This window comes from Solanum lycopersicum, chromosome 9, assembly GCF_036512215.1.
Source record: "Solanum lycopersicum chromosome 9, SLM_r2.1".
Lineage (NCBI taxonomy): Eukaryota > Viridiplantae > Streptophyta > Magnoliopsida > Solanales > Solanaceae > Solanum > Solanum lycopersicum.
Window position 1 is genome coordinate 65,884,493 of NC_090808.1, and position 27,265 is coordinate 65,911,757.

Genomic DNA, 27,265 nt, shown 5'->3' on the forward strand with positions numbered 1-27,265 from the left:
AAATTAATATAGATGGACGATAAAATATTATTATTATTATATATGTATTATTTAATCAATAAATTAATATTTATTAATTTTAAAAAGTAAATTAATATAGATGGACTATGAAATATTATTATTTTATATATATATTATTGAATCGATAAATTAATATTTATTAATTTAAAAAGTTTTTGTGTAAACATTATTTATAACTTGAGGTCATGATTAATGGTCTTACCACAAAAAGTTGAGTCAATAACACTTTAAATTATCCGGATGAAAGTGTTACATGTTCAGTAGTCCATTACTTAGAAGAAATTATGGATACCATAAGAAAAAACAATGTTGATGATGAAGTTAAAGATGATACAACACCGTTGCAACTAGTTACACTTAAGAAAACACTTACGCATCTAAAATTTTTTACAATTTTATGGTGCAAAAAAGACAACACTAGAACTTTTTGACGTAGTAAGAAAAAGTTATGTTAAATATAAGTTTCAACTAGATTCAAATTTTAACAAAAAAACATAATAGAATCACATTTTACTTGTCTTAGTTAAATTTGTACTTTTAAAGGATTAGTAATTTATAATATTGATGAGACTATATATTTATTTGTATGGGGGTTTTCTGAAAATATATTACTATCTTATTATTTTATCGAAATTGGTGATTTTTTTCACTGGCCCAATTTAAGATTATTAATTTTAGGGCAACTTTCACATATAGCAAATAAAAAATTCATATTTGTATGCTATAACAAAGTTTGCATGATTGCGCTCCATAGCAAACATAAAACTGTATAATTCGCTATACATATACAATTGTATAATTCGCTGGCCTAAATTGTATAATTCGCTGGCCTATTTCGCTGCAATTGTATAATTCGCTATCCTATTTCACTGCGATTGTATAATGCACAATTGTATAATTCGCTGCCTATTTCGCTGCAATATTTTTATAAAATTTGCTTTGCGTACAGTTGAATCGAATTAAAATGTATGTATATTGCATAATTATAAGTGTATAGCAAGAAGATATATATGTTTTTCTCTCGCTTTATACAAAAACAGAAACACAATATATACACTTATGTTGTATAAAGCTAGAGAAAATTATATTTTACTGCAATTGTATAATTCATTGGCCTTTTTCTCTGCAATATTTGAAGTAAAATGTTTGTAAATTGTATAATTAAGTGTATAACACGAAGATATAAATTTTTGCATGTGTATATACAATTTTCTCTCGCTTTATTCAAAACAGAAACAGAATTTATACACTTTTGTGTATAAAGCGAGAAGCGAGCAAGAATGGAGAGTGGCGAGCGAGATTTTTGGGAGAGAGACGCCTGACAAATTTTAGCTAACATTTGTTATGGAGCACAATTAAATCAAACCCTAGCTATTTCATTTATTTTAGGTTATTAGTTTGCTATTATATACAATTTTCCCTTAATTTTATGAGGAACTTTTGCAAATAGCTGCTATAAAACTTAATTATGCTCCATAGCTATATTTTGTATATTTACGAGCTGTAGCCACAGTTTAAGCTGTTTGGTTTGTATAATTCACGGATTTGTATAATTCGCATGTTTGTATAATTCATAGGTACATTTCTATAATTCAACTATTTTTGTATAAACTTGAATAATGAATTTATTCAATTACAAACATCATAATTGTAAACAATATTGTGGGTGCTATTAACTTTGCAATTCCCGTTTGGATGACAAATGTTTAGCAGGAGACAATAACAAATTATTTTAGAAACTGTAAAATTCATTCGGGGATACAATCTCATAGAATTTAAACGAACCTACTTATGAAAACGTCATTTATGAACTTGAGGTCATGATTAATGATCTTGGTTACCCAAATAAAATGGATGTCAATAACTCGTCGGATTATCCAGGTGAAAGTGATACATGTTTAGATGTCCGGAGCTTAGAAGAAATTAGGGATACCATCGAAAAAAGAAATGTCGATGATGAAGTTGAAGATGGTACTATACCTTTGGAACCAGTTAGACATAAGGAAACACTTATCGCATCTAGGACTCTTTATAATTTTATGGTGCAGTTCAAAAGGACAACACCGGTGCTCTTGGATGTAATAAGAAAAGTTATAGATGAGCTTCAACTAGATTTAAATATTAAGAAAAACCAGAACACAATAAAATCATATTTCACTAAATTTGTCTTAGATATATTTGTACTTTTAAAGAATTATTAATTTATGATATTAATGGGACCATATATTTATATAGGGGTCTTCTGAAAATATATTATTCTATTATCTTATTGAAATTGCTGATTTTTTTCATTGACCCAAGTCAGGAACGGAGGAAAATATTATTTTAGAGAGGATAGTTTTTTTTTTATTGCTTGTTGTTTTTATTACCTTTTGCTTCATTTATATATCATACTATCTGTTATTTTTAATGTAATTTATTCCTCCGTTATTCTCAACTTGACATGGTTTCTTTATTATTGTATTTCTTTTTCATATTATAATTATATGCATTAATTATTTGGATTGACGGTCCATCCAAAATAACTTTACTACTTTCACAAAGTAGGGATAAAATTATGTTAACACTATTTTAATTTTGGACAGTGATGAAGCAAAATCTTCACTAAGATAGTTCAAATTAGAATATCAAAGGCAAATATATAAAGAAGTCGCATGAATTCAATATCTTCTATACATATTAAAAAAATTATAATCATATATAAATAATATAATTTTTGAAAGTGGTTCATATTAACTTAGCTGGCTCCGGTTTTACTTGTAGATTTGCACAGAGTACACTCTTGTTGTTGCACCACAATCTCTTCATTTTCTTATAAAATTCCTAATTCTTAAAAATTATTTAAGAGGGTAAATTAGGAAAAATAATATTAGGAAAAACAAAAAAAATATGATATAGAATTACTCTTATAATCCTATTATATGTTTGTTCCAACACACTGAAAACTAATTACCAAATAATTTTTAAAAAGAGTATAAGTAAGATTAAATTTGTTACATCATAACTATTTTATATTATAATAAATAACTTAAATAAGGGTGTTAATAAAAATCATTGTTTTGAAATTATTCCCAAAAAAAAAATATTACTGATGAGCTTGAGTGTGAATTACGAAATTTCTTCTCCCAAATCCAAAAATTAGGAAAACACGTATGTTGGTAATGTTTTTTCCTTTAGGGGATAATAAACAACTAAAGATTTCATATTATTGTACTATAGTCATTAAACTAACAAAAAAATCGTTCAATTTTACTCTAAATATAATAAGAAAGTATCTTTTGTACCCAATAAATATTGTTTCACGATATATTATATTGTTTTAATGAAAATAACGTTTAGATAGATTGTATCGCTCTCTGACCTTATATAATATTATAAATCAACAATTTGAGTGATAAACATGTAAGAACAATCAGATACAGGGTAGACCTAAACTGAAAATGTAGGTAAAAGATAAAAATAAAGTTATTAAATGAACAAAATATTATTTATAACTGATCACACGAAAATCATCTAATAATGAATTTTAAACGAACAATACTACAATACAATATAAATGGAAAGAGAGTGAGAAGAATAAGTTTATATACTTAATAACGTTTGCAAAATCACTATGCAATAGTGCAATAGAATTTGTACTTTTTTGTTGTGCTTATATCATGAAGTTCATTAGAAACTGCAAGGTGGTTTCCTCAAAATTTGTACTCATTTGTTGCCTATAATGACTTCTGTTACACTTGTGAGTTCTTGAGCTTTATATATAAATATTAAATTTGTGAATTTTGGAATGGGCATCTGTCTTTGCCTTCAGTCAGGTACTATAGTTGGTAAATTTGCTGTTGTGATGTTAGATTACTTGGTTTTGTATATGCAGTTTTTATTAGAAGTTAAAAGTTGATAATATTTAATTTTAGTTGTTGTGTTACACTTGTCTCGAGTCGGAGGGTTTTTCAGAAACAACCTCTCAACCTCCACGAGGTAGTGGTAAGGTGTGTGTACACTGTACCCTCCTCAAACCTCACTTGTGGTAAGGTGTTACACTTGAATCCGGTATTTTTCATAAATTGACCTGAATAGAGTAGAATGGATAAAAAGGAATCATATAGTCGACCCCAACTAATTCGAGATTGATGTCTATTTGGTAGATGGATAGTATTAGAAGTTAGCTTTTATTATACTTAAGACCTTTGACATGCATTTTGATTGAAATGAACCAGATGGACTTATTGGTTGAAGGGTTAATTATTAAAGATTTTTATCTTCTTTCTAATTGTTTTGCTATGTGAAACCAGAGAGCTAGGTTGTGAACAGAATGGGGATCAAAGTTCTTCTTGCAGCAATTCTGATATGGGAAATAACACGTGGTTTAGGCTTCAACGTATACGCTGATAATGTGGTTAGGATTGAGCTAAAAAGGCAATCTTTGGACCTTAATAACATAAGGGGTGCAAGAATCTATGTTAAAGGTTTGAGGGGTTCCAATAGAAACTCGGTTTCTTCTGATGAGCAGATAGTTTACATAAAAAATTATCGAGATGTTCAGTACTTCGCGGAGATTGGTATTGGTTCACCACCTCAACACTTCACTGTTGTGTTTGATACTGGAAGTTCCAATCTTTGGGTTCCATCCTCGAGATGCTTCTTCTCGGTTAGTCTTGTGAAGTAGTTGTGGATTTACACATTTCATAACATGAAACACCTTTTCGAATGATCAATTTTCTATGCAGATTGCATGTTATCTTCGTTCCACGTACAAATCAAGACTATCAAATACGTATACGAAGAATGGTAGCTACTCAATGGACCTCAAAATTTTCATTTTGGTTAAATGCCTCATTGATTTAATAGCTCAAAGGAAATGCTTAACGTGTTTACATGTGCTTTTTGTGACAGGGAATTCTTGCAAAATCCCTTTTGGCACTGGATCAGTGCATGGCTTCTTCAGCCAAGACGATACGAAAATTGGAAGTGCTGTCATAAAGCAGCAGGTGCCATCTTGTTTCTTTGTAGCTGAAGTTCTAGATATGTTTTCAACTTACACATTGAATAAAATCTTTCAAACAGGTTTTCACTGAGGTAACTAAGGAGGGATATTTCACATTCTTGAGTGCACGATTCGATGGAGTACTAGGACTTGGATTCCAGGGCGCGGATTCAAAGAATGTCACACCAGTATGGTAAGTTATATCTGTTCATATTATAATTTTTGGGCATAGTAGCTTATACTTTCCGACAGTAACTTAGCACGACAATTTCAGGAATAACATGGTGCTTCAGAAAATAGTTTCAAAGTCAATCTTCTCATTCTGGCTAAATCGAGATCCCACGTCTAGGATGGCTGGTGAAATTCTCTTTGGAGGCATGGATTGGACTCATTTCAGGGGTCTACATACATATGTCCCAGTTTCTAAAAATGGTTATTGGGAGGTAATTAACCTCAGTTCAGTTATTACTGTTCATGTTTTACAGAACTTCATTTGTATCGTGATATCGTCTACTTTGTATCTGAACAAACTGACCTTTTCCGAACGTTCCAGATTGAGATAGGGGATCTTTTTATAGGAAACAATTCAACAGGTAATGTCACTTACAGTTTACATATAATGCATCTTATACATCTCTATTGTAAATTTTCTTCTTTTCGCTCGCAGGCTTTTGTAAGGATGGCTGTTCAGCTATTGTGGATACTGGAACAGCTTTTATTGCTGGTCCAACAGTATGTATTTAGACCACTCTTGATTATAGTTCTTGTTTTCAAGAATCTGTTTCTGCTCAACCGTCGCCATATAACCTCATTTCAGACCATTTTAACTCAAATAAATCATGCTATTGGAGCGGAAGGAGTTGTTAGTTCGCATTGCAAAACTATTGTCCATGATTATGGCAGAACGCTTTGGGAACGATTGCTTTCAGGGGTAAGTTCTTTCATCAATTTGCAATATGGTATATCAGGTGTCTCTTCTTTTGATCTCATCCGTCTTCTCTATTGCAGTTACATCCTGATAATGTTTGCCATGGTATCTGTTCGAATAATGAGACATTAGGTGTAAGGTTAGAATTTTCAGATTCTTTTCTTTCATTTCGACTGATGTCTGATCTAAAACATTAAATCAAATTATGTTTCAGTCATGAACCCCGAATGAGAATGCGAAATTCAAAGTCCCAGCGGCTAGAAAAGGATATTTTATGCAATGTTTGTGAGATGGTAGCATTTTGGATACAAGTAGAGATTAGAAAAGAGAGATCAAAAGATTTGGCATTTCAATATGTTAATCAGGTAAGGTTTTTCTTTAGTAGTGTGGCAATTTCTGTTATTTTCGAGTTGTTTTTAGTTAGCTGATGTTTTCACTAATACATCTAATTTGTGATGAAGCTATGTGAGAAGCTACCAAATCCTGGTGGGAGATCATATATCAATTGTGATGTCTTTTCCCTGCCACATATAACATTTACCATTGGGAACAAGTCTTTCCCCCTTTCTCCCGATCAGGTTTTTTTCGTTATCTGTATCTGTTCCTTCCTCTTCGAGATTTTTTTAACAACGTAAGGCAGTTAAATGCATACTCATGTTCTATTTCTCTTTAACGTATGATGTTGTGTTAGTTTTAAGATGTATCAGAAGTTGTGAAGATGGCATAATTAGGTGATAGTAGGCAACTAGACATATAAAGATGATACTTAGCTCAATCTACTTGTCACCAAAAAGAGGAAAAAGATATCTGAGGTGCATGAAGCATCTCGTGTTCATGCAGGGTCAGGGGAAGGGCCATAGCCCAAAGCAGTGTGCCTGACGCAAACATAAATGGCTGAATCTATGACTCGAACCCCGTGACTTATAGGCCACATGGAGACAATTTTATCGTTGCTCCAAGGCTCCCGTTCTGATTGATTCTGCAGATGTTAAAAGAACAAAAACAATACCAAATTCAACTGCAGTAATAAGTTTCTAACTCAACATTCTGCTTCTTTTTATCTTCCTGTCGACGGATAATAGTTGATAAATGATGTCCCTTTTAAAGGATTCAAGAATGAGATTTTGGAGAAAGCTGGAAATAGTTATCAATTGCTCCTAAGGTCCAAATTTGTCATACTGTTTCAAGTGCTTCTCTTCGCGCTAAAACTTGATTCAACAACTTGAACTAATTATCTATAGTATCAGATTTTTAGGCCGTGTGTTAACATATAGTGGTTTTGAGGGTCATCAATTACTTCTTCATAGACTATTATGAGTTCGAGACAGTCTGCTTCGATAAAATTGTTTCACTAAACGGATTCTTTTATATATATTGATCTAATCGCAACTTTGAATATGGAATTATTTCTTTGTTATCTGAGTGAGATATGACACGCCAACAAGGGATTGATGCTAAAACACAATAAAGCCAACCAAATGACTAACTTGATACTCACTTTTTTCATTTCACTTACTATTTCTTCTGTGAATTTCTATAACAGTATGTTATCAGAGTTGATGATCACCAAGGTGTTCATTGTCTCAGTGGATTTACAGCTTTAAATGTGCATCCGCAACGTCCCCTCTGGTAAGATCATTGTTAGTTTTTCACAAGTTAGTATCTGCTTTCCTTAATCCGAGGGTCTATTGGAAACAACTTATCTACCTCCCAAGGTAGGGGAGTAAGGTCTGCGTACACTCTGTCCTCTCCAGACCTCACTCGTGGATTGTCATATCGCTTGACAAATAACATCAATATGTATGACTACTTCTGCAGGGTTCTTGGAGATGCATTCTTGAGAGCATATCACACAGTTTTCGATTTTGACAATTTACAAATTGGATTTGCAGAAAGTGCTTAGATTGGTTTCAAGAGATGTGAGAAAATAACTCAGAATTTGTTTGGTTTTGCAAATTGTTTTTTTGTTTTCTTTTGAGGGCAGATGAAAATCTAGTGTTGTGAATAAAACTGCTACTCTATATTTTTACCCTTTCCCTTTTCTAACCCCGCATATAGCGGGAGCTTAGTGCACTGGATTGTCGTTATTCTTCAGTCATTTGTTTAATTTTCTTTCTAATTCATGTCCTTCATGGCGATGAACACAGGACAATGAAAATTTGTTTTGATAATATGTAATTCAGATGTCACCATTTTTTTTTTTATGGAAGTGGTCGAAATTTTTCTTCACAAACGGTTTAGTGCATCAAGCTGACTTTTATTTACACTTTGATATGACCAAGACAATAGCTTGTAACAATGTCCTGATTGGTAATATTCTCCGTCTTTTTTTCGTTATCATGTATTAAATTATTAATTTGAAATTTTAAAATAAATACAGATAACTTTTAAAATATTTATCAAACTTTATATCGTTTGATTTTTTATTTTTTATTTTAAAAAAAGAATTATCACTAACTTAAAAGGGACGGAGGGAGTATATGCCCTCAAAACTTTGTAATAAGTCACATCTCACACGATAAATATCAAACACAAGATTTTACCTATATTTTTAAAATATGACTAGGGAGGACATGATAGGATAGATACCAAATATAATTTTTTTAAATATCTTATTTTTGGTAATATACTATATTTGGTGTCGTATCTGATATAGATTTTAAGTTTTCTCATATTTGATATGGTATTTGTTTTCTATAAATAAAATACTAAAAATATCATTCTAAGGTATATATTTACATATATAATTTATACATATTATTATAGTATTAATAACAAATATATGCATTACTAGTTGATTGAATGTCTTTTTGCTTAACTGATTAGCAAACGAAGTTGCTTATACTTTTTTTTAATATATGTTTTTACATGTGCGTAAAAGCTTAATATGACATAATTGAGATGACTTTTTTAAAGCTGAAATTATAAGTCTATTATAAAAATATATGTATGTCGAGTTGAATAAATTATGATTATCATATCGCAACGTATAATGTCGTTGAAGTTAAAATTACTAAACCTTAACTTAATACGATAAAGGAATAATATTTTTATAAATTGAAAAATCACTATTTAGCGAATGAATTCAAATACACCACATCATACCATGGCGAAACCCACCTTGGCCTACAATGGCGAATCCACCTTGGCCAAAGGGTGTCAAGCGAGACCCCTTCACCGGAAAGTTACATTATATATAGATATCAAATTTTGTTTTAATGAGTTTAAAAGAAATTTCTGAATTATTAAAAGATCCCATAGAAAGTAATAAACAATTATCATTACGTCGATATTGATAGAGACTATTTATCGATAAAAGAGAAGAAAAGTATACACACAAACTTTTTATTACATACTATATAATTTTACAGACATACTATATGCACTTATTCTTAACTCAAACATTAAGAAGAATTACTTAGTACGTATAGGGAATCAAATTTTTTGAATATATCATTATATATATATATATGTGTGTGTGTGTATTAACACTACTAAGCTCATATTGATTTTTTTTCTTACCATAACCATTGACACCCCTTTATGAAAATTCTGGGTCACCACTAATTATCCACGCCGAAAATGTGTTCATAATAATAAATCGAGGTTAAAAAAGAACTACATAATTAGACAAACACACTAAATCTCATTATACTTTGAAATAATTACACAACATTTCACTCATCCTCCCCCGCTTTCTTTCACTCTCGCTCTCCCCTCTTTCTCTCCTCTCTTCCACTTTCTCTTTTTTTGCTCACTGGTGATGACATGTATAGATAACACATGTATTAAAGTATATCTCAATGTATATTTTAATATCAAATACATATAATTGTGAAGTTTGGATACATTATAAAATACAAAAAATATTATGAAACTTAAAAACAAAAGAGGTGTTGGCGGACGAGAGATAGAGGGAGAAGCAAACGATAGAGGACGTGAGATATATTCGTTTAATATAAAAAAGAAATAACATATATAATTATCAAAACTATCAATAAGTCGATTAATTCGTATTTATACTGTCGTGCTTTACGAAAGTTGCTCGAATACAAATAAGGATAATTTAATTAATTACCACTAAATAGTACTCCCTCCGTTCATTATTATTTGTCATAATTTCTATTTTTAAAGTCAAACTATAATAAACTTTGAAAACAAAACATGACAAATAAAAATGAACGGACGGAGTAATACAATAATATTTTTGCAAGGAATGTTGCACAAGACATACGATCCAATATCGAGACTAGAGGTAACAGCAAATCCAGCAAAAACGACGTCGCTCTGCATGGTAGAGATTAGAGAAAAACTAGGCACAACGCGTCACCTACCCCATCCCCACCCCCACCCACCCACCCTACCGGCTCTCTCTTACAAAATCTGCCCCAAAATCTCCGAAAACGAATTTTTACAATTTCTCACTGAAGTAAAGAAGCTGAAACTCATCATCGGCGCCGGAGATGGGAACGAGAACCGGAGACGGAATCAGACGGTCAAAGGTCTTTGCTTTGGTAGCGATTTTGCTATTCAGTTTCGTGAACGACATATCGGCGTTATCGGTAACAGTGAACGACGAGGAATGCGTATACGAATACGTTCTCTATGAGAACGACACGATTTCTGGAAACTTTGTCGTTGTCGATCATGACATCTTCTGGAGCTCAGATCACCCAGGCATCGATTTCACTGTATGTAAAGTTTTTCTTCCATGCTTGATTATGCAATTTTTCAGTATCGATTAACGCATTACCTGTGAGCAATTTCGTCGATCCACTTTTTGAATTTGCTTTAGAGGTGCGCTTTTTTTCTTGTCTCTCTTTATGATTTTGCTCTGTAGAATTTTGTATAGATTTGATGGATAACAATGATAAGCACTATTGAATGGATAATTCTTCACGGAAAACGTTTGTACTTTATGCTGTACCTCTTGATATTGTTTGTCTAAAATGAATTGCTCCTAAAATTCAGACACAGTGTAAAGGTTTCCTCCTCATGTAAATTAAAGGTAAAAAACTTATTAATTGAACATCCGAATTCAGCATTCAGGTGTTGAGTTTTCTTGAATTCTCAAATCATATAGGAGGGATTAGGATTTACTCTAAAGGAAGTAAAATTTCATATTTCCGCCTTCTTAGAGTTCGTTTGGATTGACTTTTGGCTTATTTTCATTATTTTGGCTTAAACTTAGGTGCTTAAAAGCACTTTTTTAGTTTACCCAAACACTACGTAAGCGCTTAAAAGATATTTTATCTTAAATGCATTTAAGTAAGCCAATCTAAATAGGCTCTAGTTTGATGCTATAAAATCCTTGAGATGCCCTGAATTGTGTGCTTCAATGACTGGATCTTTTGCTATGTACTGTCATCACTTGTTTTTTTTTAGAAATTAGCCACTCTTCTGCTGCTCATTATTTACACTTGCTAATCATCCCACAGTACAAGAAAATGCTTTTCAACTATTTCAACCTAAGTTGTGCGTACTCTTCACTTTCGATGCTGCAACCATGTCGGATACTCCAAAAATATACTACTTTTGGAGTTCCGACAAGCACTCATTGACAATTTTTGAAGAATCCAAGCAACATAGATTTAACTTAGACGATATAGTGAAAATTCAATCAATTAACCATGCCTCAATTCCAATTCCACAGAAGATTGGCTATATGATCTTGTATATGTTTTCACTTGGTTGATGTTGCTCCAATTCTAATTGAGTTTCCTCTTTAAGACAAATAATGAAAAATACTGAGGAAATTGTTTTCCCTCATTAAAGTTTCATGGTTTCCAAATTTCTCCGCTCATAGCTATGTTTTTAACTCTGACTAGCTTGATTGCACTTTTGGCTGACCAATGCGATGCCTGATTACGGGTCCTATATGTTCTTAACTCCGACTCGCTTGATTGCACTTTTGGCTTACCATGGGATGCCTGATTATGAGTCCTAAATTTATCATAGAGCTATCTTGTTTGGTACCAGAAGTAATACAAAAATAAGCTTCAGAGAATTAGCCAAGTGCTTGAATTAGCTCTTTCAATCTGTATATAATCTTTTCTGAATGAACCAGCCATTGCCTTCTGACTCTATCAAGTAACAGAATTGACTCTCCTGCCCTAGCTGGTGTTGACATAACCCTTTGTATTTCTCATCTTACATGTATCATATATACATTGGAGCTACCATTGCTGAACCTTTATTGAGCCATTTTACTCCACGGACTTGGTTTTGCTCAACTCGGGGTTTGAGTAGTCCATGTAGTTTCCTTGTTTAATTTCACCAACAGCTTGCTACAGAGCACCATGCTCCTCTGTCATCTTCAATGGCTGAACCTCATTGGACTTGGAGACTTCTTATTCTCTATCATAAGAGTTAACTTCTTTTGATCCGGTGCTTCCTGATTATTGTCATAATAAGTAACCGCATTCATAAACATAAAATCTCTGTTTCACATTCCACAGATCGGCATTCATAACTTCTGAAATTATCCTCCAATTATACAACCCTTGGATCTGTCATCTTCAATGTATGATCCTCATTGGACTTGGAGACTTCTTATTCTCTATTATAAGAGTCAACTTCTTTTGATCCGGTGCTTCCTGATTATTGTCATAATAAGTAACCGCATTGATAAACATAAAATCTCTGTTTCGCATACGACAGATCGGCCTTCATAACTTCTGAACCTATCCTCCAATTATACAACCCTTGGATCCTTCTACATGACCTTTGGTTTCGTAATGAGAAATCTTATTCATAAACCTCACATCTCTGTTTCAAAAACCACAGGCCGCCACTCATAACTTCTGAAACTATCATTCAATTATACAACCCTTTGAATCCTTCTACCTGACCTTTATTTTCATAATGAGAAAGTTTATTCATAAACCTAAATCTCTGTTTCATAAAGCACAGGCTGCCATCATAAGTTCTGAAACTATCCTCCAATTATACAGCCCTTGCATTCTTCTACCTGACTTTTCCCCCCTCTTTTCTCTTTCATCCATTTTAACATGCTTTAATAACCATTAGCTCCTCTCTTTGCAAACTCACGTCTAGTCCCCCATTCCACTCGATCAGCCCTATCACTGAAGCAGTATTGTCAAAGGCTTGCTTAAGGCACACTTAAGCTTGAAGCAAGGTGCAACATACACTATGTGCCTCCTCTCTCTTAGGTGGAGCATCATTGCCAGTTTCAAGCCACTAAGATGTGCGCCTTATCCTGATGGAATAAATGTGGAAGTGTGTCAGTAAACAATAAATGTTCATTTATGATTTTTTTTTCATTTTTATGTAATTACTGTCTGGGTTTTAAGTTATATTCTTGAGCTACATATTTAATTTTTATATTTTCCTTCATTTGTGCCCCTGAGTAAAGTATAAGATAGATACTCCATCACCAGAAATTTTGGTCTCTGTTTGGTTCTGATGATGATGAGTCACAGTAATGCAGCACATCTTAATGTCAAAAACTTTTTATTGTACAATAAACAGACCGCTTCCACCTATTTGCCATGTCCGCTATTGACATGACTACTAATGGGAGTTTATTGAGTAAAGAAGACGCAACTCATTGTTAGTGTGTTCTCATTTGCTTATTTCTGTCTCTGCAACCTCTTAATGAAAAATAAATGTTGAAGCTTTCTTATCAAGTCTTGTTACTCCCATGCAGGTGACAGCACCTGGAGAAAATGTTGTACACACAATGAAGGGAACATCTGGGAATAAATTTGAGTTCAAGGCCCCTCGTAGTGGGATGTACAAGTTCTGTTTTAAGAATCCTTATTCAACACCAGAAACCGTCTCTTTCTACATACATATTGGACACATTCCCAATGAGCATGACCTTGCCAAAGATGGTTAGTCTTATTTGCTGTATTATTGTTTCATCAATTAATATTTTAGAAATATAAATTTTTGCTTTTCACATAATTTTGGTTCCATGATTAAGATGACATATATTCCTTATATATACTTGTAGCTGCGGAGGCTGGTATGCATTATGTTAGTTGTCTGATATGTTCGTATATGTATTCGTAAGATAGTGGGATATTATGCATCATGTTTCTTGACTGATAGGTTCTTTATTTATTGCTAGGATTAGCTGCAGATTATTATGTTTCCTGCTCATCCCTTCTCTTTTTTCATTTTACATTTTCTAATCTTTGCGCAGAACATTTGGACCCCATTAATGTCAAAATTGCTGAACTAAGAGAGGCATTGGAATCAGTTACTTCAGAGCAGAAGTACCTAAGAGCACGTGATGCCCGTCATCGTCATAGTAAGACTCCATTCTTGTCCCTTAATAAGAATCATATGTTCTCTTTTTAGAAATGGATATTACTGAAATGGTTTTCCTTTCTCCTACTATGCTGAACTCATTTATGCGGTTAACTCTGGCATTGAGACCAACTAGCTTATAAAACCTGGATTGGTGGATTTACTGTCAGTAGTAGACAACCCTCTATTTACATTTGAACCAACAAATGTTAATTTTGAAGATGGTTGCTGCTTCCATTGATGGGTACTCAATGTATCTGCTTTCTTCTGAACCTTACAAATGTTTTCGGGGCTATATTCACTTCCTCGTTACAATCTCTCTGTTTACATTTTAGTCATTGTCCGTGAGGTACCGAATCTTGAAAAAATAGAGTTGTTCACTCCTCATGCCATCTACTGCTTATGTGATGTGTGTTTATCTGGTGCAGCTAACGAGAGCACGCGGAATCGTGTTATATTTTACACAATTGGAGAGTATATGCTGCTTATATTGGCTAGCGGACTTCAGGTTGTGTATATTAGACGTCTGTTCAGCAAGTCAGTTGGCTATAACCGGGTTTGACAAATTCAGGAACCAGCTACTGTTTTTTTTTTTGGAACTTAGAGTTATTTTGATTAGCAGTTGAAATTTAGAAAAAAAACATATACTTCTGTAGCATGTGATTCTAAATTATTTGAAAAGGATTTTCTCCATTCTCAAAAGCTGGTTTAATTTTCAGAGATTGATGCATGAAATTTATTATTTGACGAATGGATTGTTTTCTGTTACGTGCTCCACTTTTTTATTTTTGACATAAATCCTATTTACAAATAATCAAATATTATTGAGAAATCAATTTCAAAGTATTTATCACATGAGCTAATGAATTATTTAATGGATAGGAGTGGAAGATTGTGTATTTTTTTGGCAACTTTCACATGTAACAAACGTAAAATTTGTATTTGTATACTATAGCAAAGTTGCATAATTGCACTCCATAACAAAATATATATGTATAAATAGCTATATATATATATATATAATTGAAGCGAATTGTATAAAACAAAGTGTATAAAACGAAAAAGCAAAAGAGACATGGACAGAAAATTGTATAAAATGAAGTATACAAAACGAATTGTATAATTATATGTGTATAGGACGATTATATACAATTTGAATTTGTATAAAACGAGAAAGGGAGAAAAGCAAAAGAGACTTGAGCAGAAAATATACAATAAAATCGAATTGTATAAAACGAGAAAGAGAGAAATTATATACAATTTGAATTTGTATAAAACGAGGAAGAGATAGAGACAAAAGAGACTTGGGCAGAAAAGTACTTTTATTATTGTATAATTATAAGTATATATGACAGAGATACATGTATTTGCATGTGTATATATAATTTTCTCTCGCTTTATAGAATTAGAAACACAATTTATACATATCGTTTCTGTCTGTATAAACGAAAGAGGCGAGGGTGGCGAGCGAGATTAGAGAGAGCGGCGAGCGAGATTTGGGAGAGGAGAGAGAGGGGAATAAAAATTCTATTGTATAAAGCGAGAGAGGCGAGCAACGGAAGCAGGCGAGAGAGGGAGAGTGACGAGCGAGAATATGAGGGAGAGAGGAACTGACAAACAGTTTGCTATAAAACACAAAAATAAATCAAACAATAGCTATTATATTTATTTTATATTATTAATTTGTCATTCTATACCATTATCTCATTTGTTTTTTCCTATTTTGCTAGTTTGAGTACATGAAAAGTCAAAATTCTAATTTTGTTTCGGCGAGAAGTGATTGATAGTTGTTGAAAAACGTCTCTAGGATCTCAAAAAGTTTTTAATACACGTTATGCTTGATTTTTCGAGCATGTTACAACTCTTTTGAGGATTACTTTGACTTTCATTTAATATAGTAGAAAATAAAAAATAGTGAAATCACATTCAACCCAATTTACCTTCCCATTGTTATTTTATATTCTTAGTATATATAGTAGTATTATTATATCATAAATTTCACAAGTTATATCATAATTTTAATTAACATTATCATGTTTGTATAAATATTTGACACCCTCTAACAACCCAACACCCCTTTTTAGAATGGTCCACTTCTACCTTTTGGATTAGATAAGTGGGGTCACCCACTAATTTGTAGCTCTTTTTCAATAATTTGGACCTCCACTTAGGTAAAGGCATTCCCTACCTTTTTTTCTGTTTTTTCTTCTCTTTTTTTTTCCGAGAATAAGCGTCTGGCAGTTCGGTCACGTGATCGATAGTAATGAAAAATGTTCTAAAAAGAAAATATAAACTTCTTAATAAGAAGTTGTGTATGAGTTGGTTTGGAGATGGATTATATATGAATTACCTTTTTGTATAAATCATATTACATTTCATGATTTGTTAAGAGATAAATTATTTAAACGCAAAATTGAAAAATATCATGTGTAATACACGAAATATCCGTAATAATTTTAACTAATCACCAAATAATTTATTTTCTTTACATGTCATAAATAATTATTAGTCTTAAAAATTACTCTATATATAATTTAGATCAAGATAATATTATGTAAGACGAAGTGTGAATATAGTGAGGATCGAGACTATAGAAACAAAAAATAAAGATGAAAGAGTACATAATCAAGCTGAATGATAGCTATAGATCTTGTTTTCTCTACTTCAACTAAAATGGTCATTTCATTTATTAAAAAGAATCAAAACTTTTAATCAAATAAACATTAAAAAATAAAAACTTTTTTTAAATAAAATATAAAATTTTCCACACCTCTCAAGAAAAAATGGCTCCACATATTAGTTGCCACGTTACACGTACATTGATTACTGGAAATTATCCTTTAAAAAAGAATAATTACTATAATCCAAAATTAACATAAATAGTATAGTAGTAATAAGATATTAATATTTTGTCAGTAATTGTCTCATGTCCACGTAATATTTGGATAAGCTCCTCCATCATTATAAACATTAAGTTACGAATATACCCCTATAATATTTTTTTTTGGATATTTAATGTTTACTAGTCATAGTCATATTTTCAACTTCTTACGTGCTCCTGAGTAGGACATTTTTTTTTAAAAAAAAATAAAATTATTCCAACTTTGGGGATTAACTATTATTATTATAATGTTTTAAGGATCTCCACTAAGTAAAAATAAATTATCACCGACACTAACTTTGCTGGATCTTCAACATGCTCAAAATAATAATAATATTCCAAAAAAAAATTAAAAGAAAAATACTCATAGCATTCATAGTCATCAATAATTATAATTATTGATCCCTTTCGAGACATTTTATAAAAAAAACATAATAATTATTGTATTTTGGTACATTAATAAATATCTAATTATTCAAAAATTAAGTGAACTAAATTTATTTAATTGAATTAGATTTGTATTATCTTAAAACCAATTCAAATTAAACTCGATTTCATAGTAAATTTTAATTTATTATATAATTTTATATCTTAAAAAACAAAAAGGATAACTGTTAATTAAGTTGACCATATCTAAATACTAGTGACATTGAAGCAAAAACATTTACTATAGTGGTTCAAAATATGAAAGGGTATCAAAAAAGGATATAACATCTATTATATAATAAAAAATAATTTTAATCATATATAAATTTGTATGTGTTGTTCTTTTCTTATTGTATTCTTCTTTTTTTATTTGGGTTGGTGTATTGAATCGAGAGTCTTTTAGAAACAGGTCTCATCTTTATAAAATAGTGTGATAAGGTTTGTATAAATAGTATATTTTATCCTTTACAGACGTTTCACTTAGTGTCATTGTATGTTATTCTATAAATTGTGTACTCGATCTTACCTGACTCCCATCTTTATAAATTACTAGAAAATATAATGCAACAGACAATATAACTCCTCCCTTACCAAAGTCTCAAGTTTGAGTTATTCTTGAATGAATATGTAATTCTTTTATCAAATTAATCGAGCTTAAATGCAGACGGAGATAGACAACCAAAAAAAAAAAAGTTGACCATATAATTTCCCTTTTTTTTTCTTGTCAAATTTTAAAAAGAAAAAGAGGATTCTCCTTCAAATTTACAAATATCTATATTATTTCTTTTGTCATTTTATGAAGAAAGGGCATTTATGTCATTTTGAAAAAGCAAAGAAGAAAAAACCATCTCCCCTGCAAACTATTTCAACCCCATTTTGATCACCATTTTTCTCATTTCTGACATACCATAAAATCTCTGTAATTTTTCCATCATCCAAAAATGCTTGCAGTATTTGACAAATCTGTGGCTAAAAGCCCAGAAGCCCTTCAAAGTCCTAACAATGATGGTGCAGTTTCAGCACTCAAAGATGGTTTTTTGGCACAGCATTTCTCATCTGCCCATTCTGGTTCAGTTACCATCAACCTTGGTTCTTCTGGATTCTTGGCTTATTCATCTGAACGCCAAAACCCTTTACTTCCCAGGTTCTAATTTTCTCAAATCTAAGTTACCCTTTTTTTCTTTGATCTGATTTTTTTTGTGGATTTTGGAATGACTAGATCTTCATTTTGGCATTAAAGTTTTCAGTTGATTGATTCAGAATGTTGACTTTGTTCTTTTGGGAAAACCATGATCTGTTTTTGTTAAATGGTCAACAGTTGATTTTGTGTTCTTTTGTTGCTCTGATATCTGCTGGTTTGTGATGTGTGTGTTTTTTTTTGGTAAGTTTTGGTTTGGATCTAACAATGGTGGTGTTTTCTGGGGTTTAGTTTTTAGGAGAAACAAGCCTTGTTTGTATGACAGGACAAAAAAATTCTGGTGTTTAATCCTTTTTCATTTTTTATTTCATCATCACTGTCATAATCATTATTCAAACTGTTTGGAAATGCTTTATTTAAGCGAGTGTCTATCGGAAACAATCACTCTCTATGTTTATGAGGTAGTGCCTCCCAAACTCCACTTGTGGGATTATACTGAATATGTTGTTGTGTTGATGACGTTGTTACAATCATCATTGAGTTGATGGTTTAGTATGATTAGTAATTTGTGTAAAATCTCTTCGGATTATGTCATTTAGAGGAATCGAGTATTTCATTTGTAGATTCTTTTCCACCATTTCTAGCTAAGAGTAGGAGCCAAATCAAATAGATCAAATTCCTTAGATTTTGTATTCTAGCCAAAACACATTTTCTATATACATCTTCTGCCTTAGAATAATGTCATTCTAGTTGACCATCAAACTTGTAATGTTATCCAACCAATCTGTAGATAAACTTCACTAGTGCGATTTTGAAATTCGTTAAGTGGTGAAGTTGGAGTTGGGGTTGTTGTTTCTAGAAGCAGAGGTGTATCCAAAATTTTGAGATGATGGGTGCACTATTATGAAAAAGGTGGATCTAAGATATCCGTTATTGGTTTTAACATTTAGAATCTTATTACTAAAAACCATTAAATTTTAAAATTAGGTCCAAAATTATTTTTTATCTATCCAAACCACTTAGAGAGGTGTTTTCAATTTTAGAAAGGAAAAACAAAACAAGGTAAGTAAAATATTCAAATTTCTAGCCTCACGTAGAGAGGTCCGCCTAATCATCATCGCATATAAATATTATATGATACTTTAAGTGTGAGTTCACACATCTATGTTTAAATATTTTTATAGAAAGTGCTTCACAATTTGTAGATCTTTTAGGATTACTGTAATTAGAGCCTGTTTGGCTCAGCTTAAAAGCTGGTCAAACTTACTTAAAAGCTGGTTTTTGACTTATTTAGCTGTTTGGCAATACTCAAAAACAGCTTATTTTAAGCCAAAAGTTAAAAGCTGGGGTAGGGGTGCTTTTTTTTTTTAGCTTATAAGCTGTTTTAAGTTGACCACATTTTTATCTTTTTGTGCTTAATATTTTTATACAATCTCCAAATTACCCATATAACCCTAACATTTCTTTCTTCCATTTTTTCCTTTTCACGTTTGACATAAAAACTTCAGCACTTTTATCCAAACGCATAACTGCTTCTTTTAAAAATAAGTTTCAGCACTTTTAAAAGTACTTTTTTAAAGCTGCTTTTATTAAGCCCATCCAAACGGGCCCTTAGTCTCTTGTTTTAGCTTGTTACTACCTTTTTGGAGGTCTTCAGCATATCTTGATGCCGAGGAATGCAACATTACCAGTGTCAAAAAAAAAAAATATAACACAACTATATATCATTTCAGGAGGGGGGAGTATGGGTTCACGTGAACCAGGTGACCCCCTCGGCCCCTCCTGGATAGCCTCTGGACTGGAAGCAGAAGAAAAGCCACAACTAAAGATTGTAGTCAAGATGCATATTTCCTTATGCCTTATTTCATTTTTGGGAGACAAGGAAGTGGGAACATTCTTGGGACCTAAAACAGTCTAGCAACTTCGTTTTAGTGTTGTGCCTGCCATTTGAATTTGTTAAATGGATGAAGTTAATTGGATGATTCAACACTAATATTACTTCTCTGTTCTTGTAGGTTGTTTGCTGTTGTGGATGACATTTTCTGCATGTTTCAAGGCCACATCGAGAATGTAGCACATCTTAAGCAACAGTATGGGTTAAACAAGACCGCAAATGAAGTGATCATTGTTATTGAGGCTTACAGGACTTTGAGGGATAGAGGTCCTTATCCTCCAGATCAGGTTGTGAAGGATATTCATGGAAAGTTTGCATTCGTTCTTTATGATTGCGCTTCTAAGAGTACCTTTCTAGCTTCTGTAAGTTTTCTTTATCACCTTATCTTGATCTTGACTTATCTTTGATATTCTCGGTCTTGGATTAAATGTATGAGTTTCGGTGTTATAGGATGTTGATGGCTGTGTGCCCTTCTTCTGGGGTACTGATTCTGAAGGCCACCTAGTTCTCTCAGATGATGCTGACATTGTGAAACAAGGCTGTGGGAAATCCTTTTCACCATTTCCCAAAGGTAATGTCAATGAACTCTAGCTTTGAAGGGAAAGGATTGTACCTAGTGTAATCAGTAAGAGAAAGGAAAAACAAAGAGGCAGCTCATCTATAGGGTGATTGAAATTGAAAAACATGCTCTCATATTGAAATCGAGCGATTTGATGTTTGTCAGATTCACTGAGACCACTTCTATTTGTGCAAATAACTATCATATCCTTTTCTCTGGTTGACAAAGAGGGTAAGTTAGGGAAAACTAGCTGGGTTCATTTGGCAAGACTGAAATATGCTTATTCATAAAATCTCAATCAAATCAGGTTGACACATGAGATATACAACCTCTGTTTTGGTTGTGTGTGTCATATGCTTCTAACACTCTTACCAGCTTTTTGGAATTGGTTTCTCCCTGTGTTTTATGTTAATTGTTTTGTTTCTTTTTGAAGATCCTTGATGTCCATTGATTTACTTTTAAATCTTTGCATAATACTTAATGTCGTATTGTCTTGTTTGCTACTTCAGGGTGCTTTTTCACATCTTCTGGTGGCTTGAGGAGTTATGAACACCCACGCAATGAGTTGAAATCAGTACCGAGGGTGGACAGCTCAGGCGAGGTGTGTGGAGCAAATTTTAAGGTGGACTCAGAGTCTAAGAAAGTGGATTCAGGCATGCCCAGAGTGGGTAGTGCTGCTAACTGGTCACAACACTACTAAGCCGACTGCTGTTCTCATTAGCATGAAGGCTTTGTTATTAGTTGGCCTTCTATCTGTTATTGCCAACTCTTTCTGTTATCAACTAGTTGATAACTTCTCTATTGCAATGAGCTTTATGATTTGTAGAGAAATGTTAAAAAGTGAGGGAAGATATGTCATATGACTTCCAATGCATGTGAATCTCTATGTTTCTAAAACTGAATTAAGCCATTTTCTTGGCTGGGGAAGACACTTACTTTAAATAACAGTCTTCGATTCAGGGGCTTTGCTTATCTTGTATGCGAATTTGGTGCTTCCATTTTCCTTTTACCCTTGCAAATTTCCCATGTTTTCAAATGGTTATTACTAATCTTGGCATGTTACACATATATGCTGGTAGGACAGGTATTAGGAGACGGTTGCAATTTGTGAACTAGATGATTGGATCAACTATCAGGACTAAAAATTGCATGCTAAAAAGACTGCCAACATAAGCATTTTTTTCTGCTATTGCTATTGCATGTCAACATTTCGTGAAACGTATGAGATAATAAAAGTGAACTAAGACTCTTGACATTGTCATCCTCTAAGAGCAAGAAACTAATTATATTACTGATAACACAGCACTCAACCAAGATAAGTGTAAGAAAACATTGTCTTACAAACTTATTTATGCAAAATTTATATATTTATAGCTAACCTCAAAATGTAAGCATCAAAATAGGAAAGTAGAGAACATAAGCAGCTCTCTGTTGCAAGTCCAAGCTGGTTTTCAGTCTTTAGCATCAGCAATACCTCCTGCTGTTATCTGGAAGACGTGTTTTTCGTCAAGGAACTTAAATACTCAACCGTCTAGTTTAACACTGCACTAATTTCGACTCAGTGGAAAGAAGAGATGCAGCAATCACAGATGTATTGGGTGGAGCTTTCTTCTTGTCTCTAAACATTACAATCTCAGTAAGATGAAATAGAAAAACTAATATAATAAGAAAAAGGATATCGCTTCAGACTCTGGAAGATTTGGTGCATCGAACACCTTGCAGACACGCTGTTCTCCTTTGCCCTTCCTGAACATTAGTCTTATGGTTGCTGCATGAGCAAGGACATGGCCTCCTGCTGGTTTCTTTGGATCTGATATGAACACACCACCTCCTGGATCAGCTATAACTGCATTCATCAATACAAGTACTTGTGTTAGCATGGGTAGAGTTTCAATGTCGAGAAAGGCAATCAATATACAGTAACATAAAAAGAAAGTCTGTTTAGCTGTTTGCACAGTGCCATGCAAAGAGTATTACATAGGAAGTTTTGGAGTCAAATCCATTTACATCGACACTTAGGAAGTAGCAGTGTATCTATACACTTGTTCTTTCTGCGTTAAATCTAAACAAATACATTTTGTAAAACGCAAGGTTGGATTGTATACCTTGATTGGTCATGTAAACAGCAACATTAAATTCCTCAGCTATCTTTATCAATCGTGACAGCATCTGAGCCAACTTTTGCTGAAATGGCAAGAAGGCGTAAGCATTCAGAAAAAGTCTACCAGAACAGGTGATTGCAGGTTCTTCTCAACACAGATAAATATCAGAGATAGGTTTTTAATTAATCAAATATTATGCTTGTGTATTTAGTTATACCTGACGGTCTGCAAGCTCTCCTCTTCCAGTGAAATCCACTCGAAATAAAGCAATCACAGAGTCAACAATCTGCAAGTAAAATTTCAGTATCTGAGACAACTGCCGCCAGTAATGGTCTTATTCAAGATAAAGCAGATGATGTGGCTTTCACCAGAAGTCTGAAAGGCTCTTCAGCCATTTTTGCTGCCAGACCAAGAAGCAGGTTATATTGATGTTCATATGTGTATGCGCGAGCATAAATGATCTGATCACATAATAAGGAAAGAAAGGATAAGAAATCAGTACACTAAACAAAGAGCAGTAGATGATTAAATGTGGGTGTAAAAGACCCTTTACATTGTCAAGAACTGCTCCAGCGTCCATTCCAAATCTTTCAGCAATGGGAACAACACGATCTGGCCGACTGTAGTACACTTGGTTGAGGAAAAAAGATAAAATGGAAGGAAGCAGCATTCACTTGAGTTTCTGCAGCTGCTACTTAATGAAGAGAGTAATAGGTGCTAGTTTGAATTTTCATATGAGTTGCGAAATATTAGCAAGGATACAATGTTCCCTCAGTATCAATGTAAGCCACCTTTCCATTCCCTCCTTTCATACTAGTCGGAAGCTGCAGTAAATCAGACAAATCAATTGGCAATCTTGTTAAACTCCGAATGATATCATGATTCAGCATAAAGCATATAAAGGATCAGAAGTAATCTAGACGGTAATGATGTTCCATTGCTTCTGACTAAGATCAGAGGTGAACCTGAGTAGAGACACAGAGAGTATGAGCAAGTTGTGTCTTTCCAGATCTGAATAAATAGTTCATACAGCAGAGTTAGATGAAATATTCTACTAAAGCTCTACCACAAGGTTAATACAATATTTGATTGATCCTTACCTGAATTCCCCAAAAGCTTCAGTTATTGCTGAAGTTTCTATTCCTCCTTCAAAAGTTCACACGAAAAAGAAAAAAAGAAACAACAAGAATCAGGAGTATTTTCTGTACAAACTATAAGGCATTCAGAATTCATCATATAGGAGCAAAAAGTTACCTCCTAAGAGTTCATCCAATGCCTGGCTTCCAGTTGTGATGCGAACTACTGCCTTCCTCTGTAACAAACATGTAGTTATATCAGTCTTCTGTTTTTATTTATCGAAGGCACAAATAGGACTTTGCTCTTGCTTATGCCACACAAGCAGAAGAATGGAAGTGAATGCCAAGGAAAACAAAAACAGTGATTTTATTCATACTAATGTGATCCTATTTATTAATTTAGTGACGTCAATGTATTAGTAACTTATAATGGAATTAGTCCAACAAACTCCAGTAAGTTCATGCATAAAACGGAAAGAGAGAAGAAAATGTATACTTTGAGCAGAGCATCACTCCCAGTAATGTAGCCGAAGTTCTGCAAGGAACAAAAAGAGACAGTAAGTAGCAGAAAACACAGATGATGGTATAATCAACAGGAATATAACTATCAGATATAAATCATCAACCACTATCTTCTCCGCTGCTTCACAGATCTTTTCAACTTTTGCCTCAGATAACCCTTTGATCCCAGTCAAGTTCTGGAAACACGAAAAGTAGGATACTTATTAGATGGAAGAGTGACGAATGGAAGTATAAACCAGCACTTAGTGGATAGTAACACGAGTTGCTTTTTCCTTTCACCTTCTTTGTGTGCATCATCAAGCCATTGCAGGTGTAGATACCAGCGTCTTGCAGCTTCTTCACGTCCCCAGCATTGATTCCATGAGTGATCACTGCATAAATGACCAATCATTTTAAACAAATGATTCGACTTTTAATCCTTATAGAAGTTATCAGGATCACAATAATTTATATTTGATATTGAAAAGTGAAAACAGAGAATATAGCTTCATCCTTCCAGTTTAAGATCTGCTATTGTATTTTACATTCAATTGTATAAGTTCAAGGAGATAGCCATCTATTAAAGACTACTGCATGGCATACCTTACATTTAGATATCAGAAGGATAATACAACAAATTTGAGTTTGTACTCCCCTAAAACACAGTTATTGAGATCCCCAATACATTCATAACATTCAAAAGGATCGTGATACATATTATCAACAATGAAAACATCATAAACAGAAGAGGAACCCGAAACTGTGCAAATTATGCTACAATGATGAGATCAAAACACATAAACACACTGATGGAAATATAAGATAAACGATAAAATAATGAGCATAAAACCAGTTACTAAAATATATGGACATAGTGTAATCAACTGATTTGGAGCCAGAATTGTATGAGTTGATGAAGAGAAATACAGAGAGCAATGAATTTGCTAAAATTAAACTAAGTTCCTTGAATCGACTATAACAGAAGAATTGAAACCTGAAACCGTGATAATTCTCCAGAGAGATAAGATCAATTAACATACACAAAAACAGCTAGCATTGATAGAATATTGGGACAAGTAGCTTGAACGATGAGGAAAGAGTGATTATGCACATAAACAATCTGTACTAAACTACTCCAGAGAAAAACATAATATAACAGAGAAAACCTAATCAGGTACAGATTTACAGTAAACTAAAACGAATTCCTAAGCTAAACAACGTTGCTGTTGATTTTCTCAGGTGAAATTTACATATTGTACTCCACAACACAGTGTATTGAGTCAAACTGAAAAACAGAGACATGATTTTCATTAACTAACAAGCAAAAATCAAGCAGCATTGAATAATGAATATTTGAAGTTAAACAATGCTTCTGTTTAATTTTGAAGAAAAACGAGAACACATTGTTTACTGACAGAGCTGGAAAAGGATAATTATAAGAATTTCGCAAGGGAATAGGAAAATGATATTACGTTTATCAATAGCTTCAAACAAGTCTTCTTCATCGTCGATCTCTTCTCTTTCAACTAGCTGTAACTGGTCTTCAGGCCTGAAACATTCAATCAACACATCAGATATACATATCACAATCAGAACGATAAGAAAATTGTAAACATAGACGAGAGATAAAGGAACTGGAGATTACTTGAATGCAAGCATCTTCAGACTGATTGAGAGGATAACGGTGATGGAAATTTGAAAATTTGCTGAAAGGAAATAGAAATGGTGGTGTTTCCCGTGAGTTTGAAAATATGAATTCTCTCTGAGAGTTGTTAAGAGTTTATATACACAAGCGGAACCCGCGAAGTTCTATGGATTTTAATTTATTTTCGTGTTTGGGTTCCGATTGCATGTGGTCACGTACAATTTACTCTGGTGGAGCCTTTTTCTTAATTCCTTTGAAATTTTAGAGATATTGTTTGTAAATTGTAATTGAAATCACACATGCTAAGGAACGATATTATTTTAACTGTTGAGAAATGCAAGTTATATGTAAAAATAGTTTTATATTTTTGAATTACAGTAGTAATTGATGGTTAGTTTAAGCTCGATCTTGATTAGTTAGAGCGTGAATAACATATATGAGAAACTCAACATTAAATAATAAATTTATAATAGAATCTGCGACTTCACATTTAATATCATATCAAATATTGTTCCATGTGCAAATAATTGGAACTTACTTATCTAAGTTTTGCATATAATTTAACGATATTCAGTAAAGTTGATATGGATTATGTGTCGAGAGTTATGGAGATTGGAGGCCCTTCTACACTTTAGCAATACTTCAAGTTATGATTGCTAGGTATATGGAGAAGTCTACATTTTTGGCTTGGATTCATAAAATTTTATTATGTTGATGATGTATAAATATAGAATAAAAAGATGTATGCAAATAAGTGAACAATTAAGATATGTGAAACTATCGAATTAGAAGAGAATCTGAAATTTTTTTACGTAAATAATAAATAGAAAATA

At 32.8% G+C, this 27,265-nt stretch overlaps 4 protein-coding genes across 7 annotated transcripts; 3 read left to right on the plus strand and 1 right to left on the minus strand.

Annotated features, from left to right (window-relative positions):
• The first annotated feature begins 3,713 nt into the window (after positions 1 to 3,713).
• LOC101258304 (cyprosin) lies at positions 3,714 to 8,166 on the plus strand. 3 transcript variants are annotated; one of them, XM_069288684.1, is made up of 14 exons: positions 3,714 to 3,760; positions 4,314 to 4,669; positions 4,749 to 4,809; positions 4,915 to 5,009; positions 5,086 to 5,198; positions 5,280 to 5,448; positions 5,559 to 5,598; positions 5,673 to 5,737; positions 5,823 to 5,936; positions 6,014 to 6,072; positions 6,148 to 6,298; positions 6,395 to 6,511; positions 7,477 to 7,562; positions 7,752 to 8,166. In XM_069288684.1, the coding sequence occupies exons 2-14, from the start codon at positions 4,334 to 4,336 to the stop codon at positions 7,834 to 7,836; spliced, it is 1,491 nt and encodes a 496-aa protein (XP_069144785.1). In that variant the 5' UTR covers positions 3,714 to 3,760; positions 4,314 to 4,333; the 3' UTR covers positions 7,837 to 8,166. The 3 variants fall into 3 exon arrangements, with proteins under 3 accessions (XP_069144785.1, XP_004247609.2, XP_069144784.1); XM_004247561.4 differs by having other exon boundaries at positions 3,718 to 3,836; XM_069288683.1 differs by lacking the exon at positions 3,714 to 3,760 and adding an exon at positions 3,811 to 4,048.
• A 1,997-nt stretch (positions 8,167 to 10,163) lies between these two features.
• Positions 10,164 to 14,912, plus strand: LOC101258596 (transmembrane emp24 domain-containing protein p24beta3). Of its 2 annotated transcripts, none has more exons than XM_004247562.4 (4): positions 10,164 to 10,624; positions 13,603 to 13,789; positions 14,104 to 14,211; positions 14,639 to 14,912. In XM_004247562.4, exons 1-4 carry the CDS (start codon positions 10,397 to 10,399, stop codon positions 14,770 to 14,772), a joined length of 657 nt encoding a protein of 218 aa, XP_004247610.1. In that variant the 5' UTR covers positions 10,164 to 10,396; the 3' UTR covers positions 14,773 to 14,912. The 2 variants fall into 2 exon arrangements, 1 of the variants encoding a protein (XP_004247610.1); XR_011211451.1 differs by having other exon boundaries at positions 10,285 to 10,624; positions 14,104 to 14,559.
• Positions 14,913 to 18,123: 3,211 nt separating this feature from the next.
• LOC101258898 (stem-specific protein TSJT1) lies at positions 18,124 to 22,080 on the plus strand. The gene is made up of 4 exons (XM_004247563.5): positions 18,124 to 18,661; positions 20,671 to 20,911; positions 21,000 to 21,120; positions 21,618 to 22,080. Exons 1-4 carry the CDS (start codon positions 18,459 to 18,461, stop codon positions 21,806 to 21,808), a joined length of 756 nt encoding a protein of 251 aa, XP_004247611.2. The 5' UTR covers positions 18,124 to 18,458; the 3' UTR covers positions 21,809 to 22,080.
• Positions 22,081 to 22,374: 294 nt separating this feature from the next.
• On the minus strand, positions 22,375 to 26,546 carry LOC101259196 (meiotic recombination protein DMC1 homolog). Its single transcript, XM_004247564.5, has 15 exons — positions 26,433 to 26,546; positions 26,260 to 26,336; positions 25,088 to 25,179; positions 24,913 to 24,984; positions 24,783 to 24,821; positions 24,465 to 24,522; positions 24,311 to 24,356; positions 24,176 to 24,221; positions 23,973 to 24,034; positions 23,764 to 23,830; positions 23,579 to 23,671; positions 23,428 to 23,496; positions 23,214 to 23,292; positions 22,788 to 22,954; positions 22,375 to 22,604 (listed from the first exon to the last, which is right to left on the minus strand). Exons 1-15 carry the CDS (start codon positions 26,444 to 26,446, stop codon positions 22,560 to 22,562), a joined length of 1,026 nt encoding a protein of 341 aa, XP_004247612.2. The 5' UTR covers positions 26,447 to 26,546; the 3' UTR covers positions 22,375 to 22,559.
• Positions 26,547 to 27,265: the final 719 nt, after the last annotated feature.

Excerpts from the sequence above, each read along its gene's own strand:
- LOC101258596 (XM_004247562.4), top strand. The coding sequence starts at position 10,397 with ATGGGAACGAGAACCGGAGACGGAATCAGACGGTCAAAGGTCTTTGCT. Across the intron at positions 13,790-14,103 it reads GCATGACCTTGCCAAAGATG|AACATTTGGACCCCATTAAT; the intron begins GTTAGTCTTATT and ends ATCTTTGCGCAG. Across the intron at positions 14,212-14,638 it reads TGATGCCCGTCATCGTCATA|CTAACGAGAGCACGCGGAAT; the intron begins GTAAGACTCCAT and ends TATCTGGTGCAG.
- LOC101258898 (XM_004247563.5), top strand. The coding sequence starts at position 18,459 with ATGCTTGCAGTATTTGACAAATCTGTGGCTAAAAGCCCAGAAGCCCTT. Across the intron at positions 18,662-20,670 it reads CAAAACCCTTTACTTCCCAG|GTTGTTTGCTGTTGTGGATG; the intron begins GTTCTAATTTTC and ends CTGTTCTTGTAG. Across the intron at positions 20,912-20,999 it reads AGAGTACCTTTCTAGCTTCT|GATGTTGATGGCTGTGTGCC; the intron begins GTAAGTTTTCTT and ends TCGGTGTTATAG.
- LOC101258304 (XM_069288684.1), top strand. The coding sequence starts at position 4,334 with ATGGGGATCAAAGTTCTTCTTGCAGCAATTCTGATATGGGAAATAACA. Across the intron at positions 5,199-5,279 it reads AAGAATGTCACACCAGTATG|GAATAACATGGTGCTTCAGA; the intron begins GTAAGTTATATC and ends CGACAATTTCAG. Across the intron at positions 6,073-6,147 it reads AATGAGACATTAGGTGTAAG|TCATGAACCCCGAATGAGAA; the intron begins GTTAGAATTTTC and ends ATTATGTTTCAG.
- LOC101259196 (XM_004247564.5), bottom strand. Across the intron at positions 24,035-24,175 it reads CTCTCTGTGTCTCTACTCAG|CTTCCGACTAGTATGAAAGG; the intron begins GTTCACCTCTGA and ends GATTTACTGCAG. Across the intron at positions 23,497-23,578 it reads AAGAGCCTTTCAGACTTCTG|ATTGTTGACTCTGTGATTGC; the intron begins GTGAAAGCCACA and ends TTTTACTTGCAG.